At 38.0% G+C, this 13,558-nt stretch overlaps 1 protein-coding gene across 1 annotated transcript; it reads left to right on the top strand.

The window, feature by feature from the left end:
* Nucleotides 1-769: 769 nt before the first annotated feature.
* Nucleotides 770-12,998, top strand: LOC143863936 (putative polygalacturonase). Its single transcript, XM_077374736.1, has 5 exons — nt 770-1,480; nt 8,798-8,918; nt 9,964-10,212; nt 10,389-10,542; nt 12,222-12,998. The coding sequence occupies exons 1-5, from the start codon at nt 1,055-1,057 to the stop codon at nt 12,745-12,747; spliced, it is 1,476 nt and encodes a 491-aa protein (XP_077230851.1). The 5' UTR covers nt 770-1,054; the 3' UTR covers nt 12,748-12,998.
* Nucleotides 12,999-13,558: the final 560 nt, after the last annotated feature.

The following is a 13,558-nucleotide window of genomic DNA, read 5'->3' as shown; positions in this document are numbered from 1 at the left end:
CAATCAATGATAAAATTGAGCTTATTAATGTGTAAAGCACATAACCTTAATCTGGATGGGATAAAGATGACATGTGGGCCCACATGCTCTGATTCTTTTAGAAATTGATGATGTTGGCCACCCCCTCTTACTTGGAAGACCATCACTTTCCTGCTGTCCATTTGCTCTGATTCTTTAAGCAATTGATGATATGGGCCACACCCTTTACTGGGTAGGCAATGACTCATTCTCATATCCAATTGGTAATTAGTAAGTAAAACCTAACTTAAATTATAATCACTCATTAGTAGTACTAGCTTTGCTTAAGTAACTGATTAGGTGGAACCTGTCCTGGTATAAAACAGGTTTAAGGGACAAGTGCTTTTGGCGTATATGTGATGTACCTAATAACAAATCACAGCCAAAGAAATTGGTTCACCTATTTGTAGGTCATTGAGTATATAGCTAAGATATTTGATTAATGGGATTTTGTATGTTAGATGGCCCACACGAGATGAGTGCTTCAAACACACTATAAGGTGGTACCCACTTTGTTCCGAGCGATGATCCTGGCCGTCAGATCGTGGACTTTTACCTCGAGTCCATTGTTTTCTCTCTTTTGTAATCTTATTCAGGTCAGTATTTTATGGGGAAGCTAAGTAGCTAACTAAGGGCAAGGGGAGACCAAACAGAGGCCCACTTCGGAAGTCTTCGTTTTAGTAAATTCAGTCAATATTAAGGGCATTTTAGTAATACTCATCGTCTTCTTTTCAAACACCCTCTTGATGCTTTGATGTTTCAGTTCTAAAGACACCTAACCTTATCATCTTTCTTCCCTTTCAATCTACTCCTTCACCAGAACCCTTGACTCATCCAAGAAAACCCTAATCCTTTGACAAAGACCCTCTACCTTAAACTTCCCAACCATGGCCAAAACCCTACCATCATGAACCACGAAATGTCTCAATTTCATTAGAAATCTCCAATCCATGTTGAAAGACCAGATTCTCTCCCGATCCGTTTCAATTTCCAGTTTAAATTCGTTCCTTTTCGCACTTTCCATCTCTGATCAATCATGGCCGAAACCCTATCTTTCGGCCGATTCCACCACAACCGTCCCGATCTAAAACGGTGGATTCCAACATACCTTTCCTCACACAAAACACTGCTTACTGTTCTTTGGATCGTAGGGTTTGCGTCTGTTTTCATTTGGCAGAAGAACATTGTGGACGGGCTTCGGATCTTCCGCCGGTGTCCGCCTAGGCCCGTCCCAAGAATCCGTCCAGTGGCATTTAATCTTACGGATTTTGGAGGCGTCGGTGATGGAGTTACGCTGAATACCGAGGCGTTCGAGAGGGCGGTTGCTGCGATTGCAAAATTGAGGAAGAAGGGTGGTGGTCAGCTGAATGTGCAGGCTGGATTTTGGCTTACTGCGCCGTTTAATCTCACTAGTCATATGACTCTTTTTCTTGCTGAAGATGCTGTTATACTTGGAATTCAGGTCAGTTTCTTTACTTTTTTTGCCTTGATGTTTTGTACGTTTCTTACATTTACTGCTTTTCTTCTATGTTTTTTAGCCAATGGACATATATCAAGATTTGGCCTGTTAAGATGAAAGGGCCAAAGTCTGAAGGAGTAGTAGTTCATGTTTACTTTTTCAAATCAAATACTTGTCAGTTCTCGTAATTGGGTTCTGTTTTTGCTCCATTTTTTTTTTTTCTTCTTTTGAAAATGGTAAAGCTTTTACTAATTAATTAAGCTGAAGAGCCCAACCGAGGGGGTTGAATCTAAAAGAAGAAAGAAGAGAGTGATTTGAACTGGGGTTTCACATAACTCCTTCCAGCATCGTCGTATGTATGAGATGGAGTAAACATTGAAGTACGGAATGCATCTGACCCTCGAAACTATGAAAGAAACAATCTTCGTATTCACTGAGAATGGGATTTTGGATGCGCTCTTGTATAACTGGGCATTTCTTTCCTTCCAAATTCCCCATAATGTCACTAGCACTGGAACCCTCCAAAGAATTCTCCCATTTTTAGGCCAAAGCAGGGAGAATTAACTCTAGGTGATTGGAAAGGTGCTGAGGAAAGACTCATGTCACGCCGAATCTATCTAGTACTCTACTTCATATCTCTTTAGCGAACCTGCAATGTAACAACAAGTGGTCTATCGATTCTCTTGCCTGTACGCATAGAGCACAATGGTCAATAATCATCATCCTATGCCTTTGTAAATGGTCCGCTGTCAATATTCTATTATGAACTGCAGCCCAACCAAATGCGCATATGCTAAGAGGTGTTGGAATGCTCCAAACTTTCGCAATGTGCGAGCTCAGAGTTTTTTGAAGAGATGTGGATGTAGAAAGAATTAACAGAGAACTCTCCCAAAGATGCAAATGTCCAAATTGTTGTTCTGTCTCTTCCACTGCCACTACATGCAGGGTATATGTGAGATGAGACTCTATCCAATTCCCTATCAAAGAAATTGCGTCTGAAGTCCAAATTCCAGACAAGGTGACCGTCCGCTCTCCTAAAGCAATCTTGGATGTAAGGATCTCTACTATTATTGACAACGAAGATCTCTGGGTAAATTTCTTTTAGCGACGCTTCCATGCACCACTTATCATGCCTGAACCGCACTCTGTCACCTTTGTACACTCTATATCAGATGCCTTCCTGAAACAGACTTGTTTGCTTCATAATGTCTCTCCATAACGTAAAGTGGTTGCTTCTATATTGATCCTGAGAGTACCAATTACCTGGAAGGGCCACACATTTTCCTTCAATTACCATTTTTTTAAAATGAATTTCCTTCAATTATCTTAGTCCAGAGCACCATAACCACTTTCCTAATAAGGCCTTATTAACATTCCTTTGGTCGTGAATCCCCAATAAACCAGATTTGAGCAGTTTGTAAATGTCAGCCCCACCCATGCACCCACACACCAAAAAAAAAAAAAAAAAAAACAAGAAAAGAAAAGAAAAGAAAGAAAGGAAGAAAATTTTTCACGATCTTCTCTATGTGCTTAACAATCAAATGGGACACCTGAACTAGGATAAATGGTAGATCGGAATATTATCAAGCACAACTTTTATCAGTGTTACTCTACCCCCCAACGATACTAAATTCTGCTTCCATGTGGGTAATCTACGTTCCACTCTTTCTACTATTTAATCCTAAGCTTTCTTCTTAGGCCTCCCCACTCCCAAGGGCAGTCCCAAATATGAGGGTGGCAACGATTCAACGGAGCACCCAAGGAGTCTAACTGGCCTTAGCTTTTCTGAATCTTCTATGTGAATGCCCATCAACTTTGATTTATAGAACTCCGTCCTTTGTCATGTCACTACTTCATAACATCTAATAACCGTTTTAAATTGCCATTAAAAATAATAATAATAACAGCTTTAATTTTTTTCACTTTATCCTCGTCAGGTATAGTAAACTGCGGTATTTGGATGGTTTATAATGCTAGAGATCATGAAGGACCTATTTCGAAATTTCAGAGATGATTTTAGTGTTTATTATGGATTTTTGAAAGAGAGATGTAATGCAATATGTAATTCTAGTTGTGTTGCATGTATTCAAATTCGCATTTCGGATCCGACACGGATTCGAGGTGTCGGATTCGGCAAACCCTAAAAGTTGGATTTGTAGATTCGGTAATTTATATATATATATATATATATATATATATATATATATATATATATATATATATATAGAGAGAGAGAGAGAGAGAGAGAGAGAGAGAGAGAGAGGAAAAGGATTGTACACTCGAGCGTACCAAGCTTATGGTATGCTCGAGTGCCCAATCACATGTGGGCCCTCTTTGTTAGGATGATCCAAAGCATTCATTTGAAAGGCCCTTACATAGATGGGGTGTGTACCAAAAATCAGCTCCATAGTATCATCCTAACCCATCCATTTGTGGAGGTCAAAATGGACAGACACTGTGTCTCCACAAATCTGCGCATTTTTGCCCTCCACTTTTGGAGGGATTAGGATGATTCAATGGAGCTGAGTTTTGGTACACACCCTATCTATGATAGGGCCTTGCAAATGAATGCTTTGGATCACCACAAAAAATGTGGGACCATGTGATTGGGCACTCGAGCGTACCATAAGCTTGGTACACTCAAGCGTACAATCCTTTTCCTCATATATATATATATATATATATATATATATATATAGAGAGAGAGAGAGAGAGAGAGAGAGGAAAAGGATTTGTTCGCTCGAGCGCACCAAGCTTATGGTGCGCTCGAGTGCCCCAATCACATGGGTCCCACATTTTTTGTGGTGATCCAAACCATTCATTTGCAAGGCCCTATCATAGATAGGGTGTGTACCAAAAATCAGCTCCATTGAATCATCCTAACCCCTCCAAAAGTGGAGGGAAAAAATGGGCAGATTTGTGGACAAACAGTGTCTGTCCATTTTGACCTCCACAAATGGATGGGTTAGGATGATCCTATGGAGCTGATTTTTGGTACACCACCCATCTATGTAAGGGCCTTTCAAATGAATGCTTTGGATCATCCTAACAAAGTGGGCCCACATGTGATTGGGCACTCGAGCGCACCATAAGCTTGGTGCACTCAAGCGTACAATCCTTTTCCTCATATATATATATATTCATAGAAAATTTGTGGGTAGAGTCAAGGCATTGGAGTTTTATTAAGAGAGTTGAAGAAGGTGGAAGTTCGAGGGTGGAGGGGGCCGGAGCATTATGATTTTTATTAAAAGAGGAGGAGCTATTCTTTTATTTAAAAAAAAAAAAATTTAAGAAGAAAGCATGTTTCAAGGGAAAATATACAATATTCACATTTTAAAATAGATAACAATATGTTAGATTTGCCTGAAAAATTGAGATTCGTGCGGGACACGGCCACGAGAAGAATCGGGCTGTGTCCTACCCTACACGAATCTATTTTTGATTCGCATGTTGAAACATGTCGACACGGATTCGGCATAAGGGGGCAAAGAATCCATGCAACACATAATTCTAGTGACTTCTCAAGAACCTACCTAAATATTTCTACATTAGCATGGGGTAATTTTGGAGTTTTTCAAAATGGCTTTGTTGCAATCATTTCAACAGGTTTTCATTAGCTCAAGTATCAAAAGACAGGACGGAGTCTTGTTGAGGCTATTCCCTCATGGGTAAGCTTATAGCTGAATAGGAGGGCTTTGTTAAATCATAAGAGCTTGCATCAACTCATTTTGTGTTCTTTTCTGGACTTCATGCAGACGCATCATTATATTGGTGTTTTTCGTTTCCGTTTTTGGTGTGCGTGCACACACTTTTCTGGAGTTTGTGCACGTGTGGTTGTACAGTTGTACTAGTGTTTTTCCTTTCCCTTTTTTTTGTGTGCGTGCGCACATGTGTGTGTGGGTGGCACCTTCATTTGGGACTGTTGGTGGGATCGATCCGACAGAAGCTAAGGTTGTTGACTTGTTGTATGGAATAGGATTCAATTGCTTGGCCTAATTCTCTTGAATGTTGTTAGGTGGCTAAAATGAAATTATCTTGTTTGTCACAAGATGGGATACCTATCTATTCCTTTCCATTCATGAGGACCTAGCATAGTTTTTGGAGGCAGATTTCGTGATGTTATTATGCAATCTTTCTGGTTCATTGTCATTCTTTAATGATGTGGTTTTCATTCTCAACTCAACTCAACTCAACAAGGCCTTTGTCCCAAACTAGTTGGGGTCGGCTAAATGAATCCTTTAGAAAAAATTCATGAAGAAGGTAAAAGGAATCTACCCGGCTCTAATCCTGGTTCTAGTTGGGTTCTTCTACGTGGATCATTTTCTTCCATTCTGCTGACAGTTATCATTACAATTGTGTAATTATATGTGGTTTTCATTATAATTGTTTTTTATTTTTTTGGAAAGATGACACTTTTTTCATTACAATTGTGTAATTAGCATGCAACAAAATATCTGCTGACATTTATCAGATTTTAATGTGCTTAATATGATTTCAACCCCCTCCATTGGAAACTGCAAAAAAATCACAGGTGTATCAGTATCCCCTGCCATATCAGTGTTGGGATCATGTGATTTTTTAAAGAGTCTCGGGCTTGCTTAAAAATGAAGCTTGAACCCGTTTTCTCACTTTGTTAACCATTTCTTCTTATTTTCACTGTTTCTCTAGTGACCATGTTCCAAGAAGATTTATTTGAATCATGCATAAAAGAAAACAGAAATGTAAGTGTGAATTTCATTGGGTTGAAGGTGAACATTCGGGATTTTCTCTGTTTGAGATACAACTGTAATTAATATTTTCCATTTTTTGCTGTTCAAAAAATATTTTCCTTTTTTTGGTTATGTATTAGTTGTAGGAACATAAAAAAAAACATGCATGATTAATTGATTATGCATGCTTTTGATAAGATATTATGACATTTGGTGCTTGTTTGTGCGTATTTCTATTTTTCATTCATTTTCGTTTCCTTTTTTTTAGTTTACTGTTTTCCCTACTTTTCTATCTTTTAATGTATGGTGGGTAAACTGATCAAAAAATGTATGCTGTGTGGAATATATTCATCGTTTGATGCATTTTCATGTTTTATAGGCTAGATTTTGAATTCATGCATTTATTTGTTTTTTTTCTTCTTTCAATTTTATATTTTAGATGTTCGTATATTGCATTTATTTAACATATGTTTCTTCTAAACTATATTGAGTTAGTTCTAAATTGTCCGCGCATGCGTGCCCAATTTTGATTTTGATTTTTTTTTCTTTTCATTTTCGTTTTTATGTTATTTTTAGTTTTTTTGAAATGGGATGAATTTTTTTAGCTTTTCATATTTATCTTTTGCTTATGTTTGATATTTGAAATCCTTTGACCTTAATCCACTTCCTGTTTTTGTGTGTTGTCTAAGTATATTAAATAATTATATTGTTCGTTTCTTTATTTTAACTTGCTTCTGCACTTTTAGTTCAAGTAGTGGATAAAAAAACTGGCAAACTGGAAAAGCATACAAGACAGGTCTGACAAGCTTGTGAGCACATCAGATACATTATAGATCACGTCAAAATTGCCCATAGGTATTAGTGATACAAACCATATTAAAAATCATTATAAATAAGAGTAAACAGGAATATATGATGGAAACATAACATATCAGTGTATTTTTTGGACCTTGAGCATAAAATGTAGATCCCAGGCATACTGGCCAATGCATGTTGGGTCCTCAACCCTTTATAACTAGTTTTCAAGTTTTGTCCTTGTTGAATTCACCTCATAAATTTCTTATTTCTTTTTTAACTTTTTTCCAATTGATAAAGAATGGTTAGAATTAACACATTAAGATGGTTGTCTTCTTAGAGCACACTGAAATTTCTTCATTGAAAAGGCAGTCCAAGACAAGTAGAAAAAAGAGTTCAGGATATTCAGTGTAATGCCACCTGGTCGTGTTGGCAGGTTCTTCAATCGTCTTGGGTTTTCTTTCTTAGTCAGGGTCTGCGATTCAGACAACCATTAGCGAGTTTTTGAGAAGCTTCAATCCGTAATTTCTGTATTGGGACACCTTGTTCCCTTTCTTGTGCCTCAGGTTTTCATCTAAATGAAAGCTGATATGTTTCAAAAACAAGGCATCATTTAGTTTCCTTAACTTTGCCACCTTTCCTGAACCAAGAAATCCAATATGGCTTCCTGTGAGGCTGTTTTCAAATTCAGCTTTTTCACCATCTCACGTGACACTAGATTCTCACAGATTCCACCATCAATGATGACATTGCAAAGTCTCCCTCTCATTGTATATTGTGTTCTGAAGATGCTATTCTACAACCACTCTTTTTTGGACACCTTTGGTGTGAGAATAGTATACCTCATTATCAGAGCAGTTGAATCTTGATCACCTGGTGAGATTTTTCACCCTCCTCAAATTCAATCAAGCCCTTACCATAGACCACATCATCATCTTGCTATCCAGCATCATCATCGGGTCCATATTCTTCCTTATCAACCACAAGATTTGCAGCTGATTTTCGGAGTCAGATGATCTTTGTCTCTCCTTGAGACACTTGTAGCGAATAATCTGCTGACCAGCATTTCCTGTGCTCCTTTCGACCAGACACTAGTATTGGCCACCCAATACCATTCCCAATTCCTCCACCTTGTGTGTTGGTTGCCAGCTGAAAGTTCTGCATGTTTTTTCCACAGTTTTGGGCAGCATCTACGCCTTCGATTTAAATTTCAAAAGTCAAGCTTTGACCTTTGAGAACATGTATAACCAAAAGTCAACTTTATTGTGTTGGAGACTTGAATTTTGGGGGATGATCCTCAGAAATCCAGAATTTCTGCAAAATCAGAGACAAATTTCTTTACCTCTGAAGGCTGAAGCTGCTGATCAGTTGGGTTCTATGTTGATGTTTGTCGATGAAAAAAAGGACAAGGCAGGTGGTGCTGAAGCATAAAAAGGCGGACCAACATTAATTACCAAAGAACTTGAATAAAACTAATTCTAATTGAGTGTGCCCGGAAAAAATCTAAATCTGTAACTTTGGATTGAGGATTGTAACGGAAGGCAGATGGGAGGGAGTGATGCACATGCCAAAAGATTTCATTTGCTTTGTTTCATAACAAGATTTTGAAAATTGTTGTGTTGAAATTCTTATTTTCTTTATTCTTTTTGCTTTTAGTCGTCCTCCTCGGTCAGCTTTGTATATTCTTTTCTTCTTTTAATGATATCTTACCATTAAAAAAAAAAAAATTCTTATTCTGCTCATGGCTTAGATATTTTAGATAAAATTTTAGCAATTGTGTACTCAAGATATCTTCTTATAATGTGTCGTTTAACAGGATGAGAAGTACTGGCCACTGATGCCTCCATTGCCGTCATATGGATATGGGAGGGAGCATCCCGGGCCTCGTTATGGGAGTCTGATCCATGGTCAAAATCTCAAGGATGTTGTTATAACAGGTTAGATTCATTTCCTTCTTAATAGTTTCATTTTTATAACCAAAATTTCTTTGGAAGCTTATTTCCACCCATAAATGTATGCATTTGCAACCTTGTCAGTTTGCCATATTTTACTAGTACATATAGAGCAAATTGAAATTGCTTCTCTCCTTTGTCTAGTTAAAAAAGAAGAAGAGCAAACTGACATGGTTGGCTAGCCAGATTTTAAGGGTGCATACCTGCTCCCTATTTCCTTTTTTACATCGTAAAGTGCTTCAAATTTCAATATGGCCACTGAAACATACATTATCTCTCAGTCCATGAAATGTTTTCTATAGTCCAGATGGTTTTGGATGTGCCAAATGCCCAACTGCAATTCAATCTTGTTTGTATTTTCCTTTGCTTCATGTCATTCCAAGTGTCTGATGGTAATGTTTGTCCTTTATCTGTATCTCTTAGTTCTCAAATTTTTATGTATTAATATCTCATCTTTGTTTATTAGATTTTGCTTTATTTTAGATGCTTCTAAACATGTTTTCCAACTTACTGAGTTGCAAGCATGGTTTTAAATTTCGACCGAAATCCGAAATTTCGGATTTTGGTGGTGACCGACACCGAAATGGCCGAAATCCGAAATGCCCGAAACGTACCAAATTTCGGAAATTTCGGCAAAATTTCAAAAGAAATATTAATTTTTTATTGCTTTACAAAATTTCAGCCGAAATTACCGAAATTTCGGCCCAAAAAAACAACATTTTGCGCCTCTGTACTGAAATTTCGGTTTCGGCTAGGTCCGAAATATGTGTCGAAACCAAAATTTCAAACCATGGTTGCAAGCACCTCACTAGGATCTTGGCTAAGTTGGCATTTCATTCCACTGAAAATTTAATGTTGACAGAAAGAAACAAGAAGCCTGAGAAAGCTGATAATTCTCAAATGCTATGACCCCTTTCCTATTTCGTCTTTCTTTCTTTTTCTCATCCTCATCATCCATTGAGTTTAAACTACTTTCTGGTTAATTGCTCATTGCATCTACCTTACCATTTTATTGTCTTCTCACCCACAGGACACAATGGTACCATTGATGGACAAGGTCAAACATGGTGGAAAAAATATCGCCAGAAACTTCTCAATCACACTAGGGGGCCACTTGTACAGATCATGTGGTCAACTGACATCCGGATCTCCAACATAACTCTTCGCAACTCACCTTTCTGGACTCTCCATCCCTTTGACTGCAAGAATGTAACAATCTCGAACGTTACAATCTTGGCTCCTGTGTTTGAAGCTCCAAACACAGATGGAATAGATCCTGGTAAGCTTGCATTTGTTGGCCATTCTTACCTTTCTATTTTCTATCTGTTTTGCCTTTTTTCCAATTCATGATATATTACGGCTAACGTTGGTGTTGTTGTTCAAGCTCTTGTTTCTCTCCTTTTCATTTTATATTCAACCTTAGGAGCTCAGAGTATTTGATCATTGTCGATGCAGATTCTTGTGAGAATGTGGTAATAGAAGACTGTTACATAAGCGTGGGGGATGATGCCATTGCTATAAAGAGCGGTTGGGATCAGTATGGAATTGCTTATGGCCGTCCATCTTCCAACATTCTTATCCGGAATCTTATTGTTCGGTCTATGGTGAGGTGAGAGTTCTTCGAAATTTATCTCTGACTATTTCATTGGTGTGACCTGCCAAAAAAATAACTGCATTGACGTGCATCCTACAGATTCCTGTTCACCGAAAAAGATAACTTGTATTTTCATTCACTTATAATGGGTTTGCATATTAATTTAATGTTTATAACTTTTGGGGACTCTTTTATGTTATGCTTTGATGAACAAATTTAATGCGTCGTGCTCATACAGTCGTACCTTTTAAAAATATGTATGTATAACAATATTAATAACATGGACTCCATACCTCAAAAAATTGTCATGTCGTGCTTGTTGGATACGTGTCAGTGCATGCTAAGAAGACATTAGTTAATCTTTTCTTGTGTATATTTATGGATAGTGTGCTGCAAGGGCATACCAGGAAAGATCAAGTGCTACAGCATGGTACTGGCTCATGTCCGTTCTTTTTATCTGTATGGCTCCTTTCTAAAGTTCCTATATATTATGCTTTTATTGACTAATTTTATTCCTATGCTTTATAAAGAAACTGTAGGGACATCAGCAAGTTAGGTTTTCCTGATCCCATGTTTGACGTAACCATGTTTGTATTTTTTTAATGGCACATAACCATGTCTGTATTTAAGTTGTGCATTGTGATTATGGAAAATTCCTAAGTCTATGAGAGCCCTATCATATATGGCCCAGGATCTGCCCAAACCAACCTATTCCTAATTGCTCCGTGTCAGCCGAACCTGCCTGAACTACTGTAGGCCAGCTGTAAGCCTTGTGGTCGTTGCTAATCGTAGTCTCATATGTTTTGCCAAGGGAATTTTCCGGGGAAGTGTATATATTGGGAGATTTTTTCTTTGTTATTCTTGGGTCTCTATCGAGAAAAGAACTGGAAAAATATTAAAAGTATTTTTTTTTTAAAAAAGGAAAAAAAATAGGGCAGTGATAAATCGACTCCCCAAATGGATAAATCGACTCCCCATGTGTCTATTTCTCTCCTCTTTCTCTCTCTAACCTAGAGGAGAGACAAAGACACATGGGGAGTCGATTTATCAATTTGGGGAGTTGATTTATCACTCCCCAAAAAACATTGTAAAGTTATCACGATATTTTTGCTGTATAAATGGGAAAAATGAAAATATCATGGTATATTTTTTTTAAATCAATTGATATTTTGAAAATATCAAAATAATGTAAAAAATTTGACATTATTTTGACAAAGTCGGAGATATTTGTGACTTTGTTGTTAATCAGGCCCAATCTGACAATCTAGACACCCTTAAATTGCATCAAAAATCTACTGAATTGTGTCAGGCCCATTGGGCACAGCCCCATATATAATTTAGATCAAAGTGCCTCAGCATTGAAGTTGTGGATTATATACCGCCAAAAATGTAAGTGGGCATCCTTATGTAGGTATTTTGATTTGTCGATCCTGACCATGCTTTTTAGAAGAGCTTTGCTTGCATCATTTGCACGGGTGAATAAAATGGGTAAGGACAGCCGTTTGGTGCACGTGATGGGGAAAAAAGCGCTTCATACACGCCCTATCAAGGGCACCGATGAATGCATGAGTACACATTTTTTATTAGTTTAGTGATGCTATCATCCAGCTTTTTAGACAATGCAAAAAATCTTGTTAGTCTCTCGACTCATATAGCTTATCAACTGCCACTGAAGCCTTGTTTTAACTATACAGTGCAGGAGTATCTATCGGCAGCGAGATGTCTGGTGGTGTCTCAAATGTCACAGTGGAGAACCTCCTAGTGTGGAGCTCAAGGCGTGGCGTGCGGATCAAAACCGCCCCTGGGAGAGGGGGGTACGTCCGCCACATCTCCTACCGGAACCTGACTTTGGACACTGTTCGGGTGGGAATTGTCATCAAGACCGATTACAATGAGCATCCTGATGAGGGTTTTGACCCCAAAGCCCTCCCAATCCTTGAGGACATAAACTTCAATGGGATTCATGGCCAGGGTGTCAGGGTGCCAGTCCGAATTCAAGGTAGCGAGGAAGTCCCAGTGAAAGATATCAGCTTCCGGGACATGTCGGTGGGGATAACATACAAAAAGAAACACATATTCCAGTGCTCTTATGTACAGGGGCGTGTTATTGGGACTATTTTTCCTTCGCCATGTGAAAACCTTGACCGCTATGATGAGCAAGGGAAGCTTGTTAAACGTGCAGTATCACCAAACGTCACCGACATTGATTATGATTTTTGAGAACCCAGGCTTTCAATTACTGCATTTTCTTTTAAAAAAAAAAAAAAAGGTTACTACATTTTCTAGAGGTTAACTTTTACTGCGATGGCGTTAGCTTGCATCTGTATCAGATGGCTTCTGGAGGTATGGAGCATTTTAGTTGAATTCTTTTGTTCTTTGCTCCTCAGTTTTCCTTTTCACGTGTATATGCCACCTATGTTCAATTGTTAATATCTTTAGAATAATAGGAAATACAGGTGATGGTTTTATGATCTTGCAATCTGCATTCTCTTGTTCGTTCGTAGGATGAGCGATATTATGAGATGCATCATAGTACAGTCCTAGCCGTCTGTCTGACTTTGGGAACTTGCATTTGGACCTTTGCTCTTTTTTTCCTAATTATCCATTTTTAATAACTGATCAGATGGTTAGGGTCATCCAATTAATGTGATTTTAGGATATTACATGGGACCCATCAGATGAATAATCCGGATCATTGCTTAAATAGATGAACCCAATCACAAGTTTCTTATTTGTGGTAGTATCTGTATCTTAGTTTAAATCCTCCTGTGCAAAACTTGAAAGTTGTAACATTCTACTAGTTTCCTTTTATTTTTATCATGTTTCCTTAGTATCCCTTAGGATTTGGGAAGTTTGGATTGTTTCCTAAATAGTAGAAATGCTAATTCTGTAAGTATGTAATCTCTTTCTTTTTAACGTATGAATGGAAAGGTAAGGACTATTTTAGGAGATTTGGCCATCTCGAATAGGCCTCTATTATTTCTTTTTCTCTTATTTTTACTTTTATCTAAGGGGTCGTATCACAATCCAC

Source organism: Tasmannia lanceolata, unplaced genomic scaffold (assembly GCF_043159265.1).
Source record: "Tasmannia lanceolata isolate RefF3 unplaced genomic scaffold, GAP_Taslan_0.1 ptg000044l, whole genome shotgun sequence".
Classification (NCBI taxonomy): Eukaryota; Viridiplantae; Streptophyta; class Magnoliopsida; order Canellales; family Winteraceae; genus Tasmannia; species Tasmannia lanceolata.
Note: the sequence above shows the minus strand (reverse complement) of the source record. Positions and strands in the feature narration are given on the sequence as shown.

Excerpts from the sequence above, each read along its gene's own strand:
- LOC143863936 (XM_077374736.1), top strand. The coding sequence starts at position 1,055 with ATGGCCGAAACCCTATCTTTCGGCCGATTCCACCACAACCGTCCCGAT. Across the intron at positions 8,919-9,963 it reads CAAGGATGTTGTTATAACAG|GACACAATGGTACCATTGAT; the intron begins GTTAGATTCATT and ends TCTCACCCACAG. Across the intron at positions 10,543-12,221 it reads ATTGTTCGGTCTATGGTGAG|TGCAGGAGTATCTATCGGCA; the intron begins GTGAGAGTTCTT and ends TTAACTATACAG.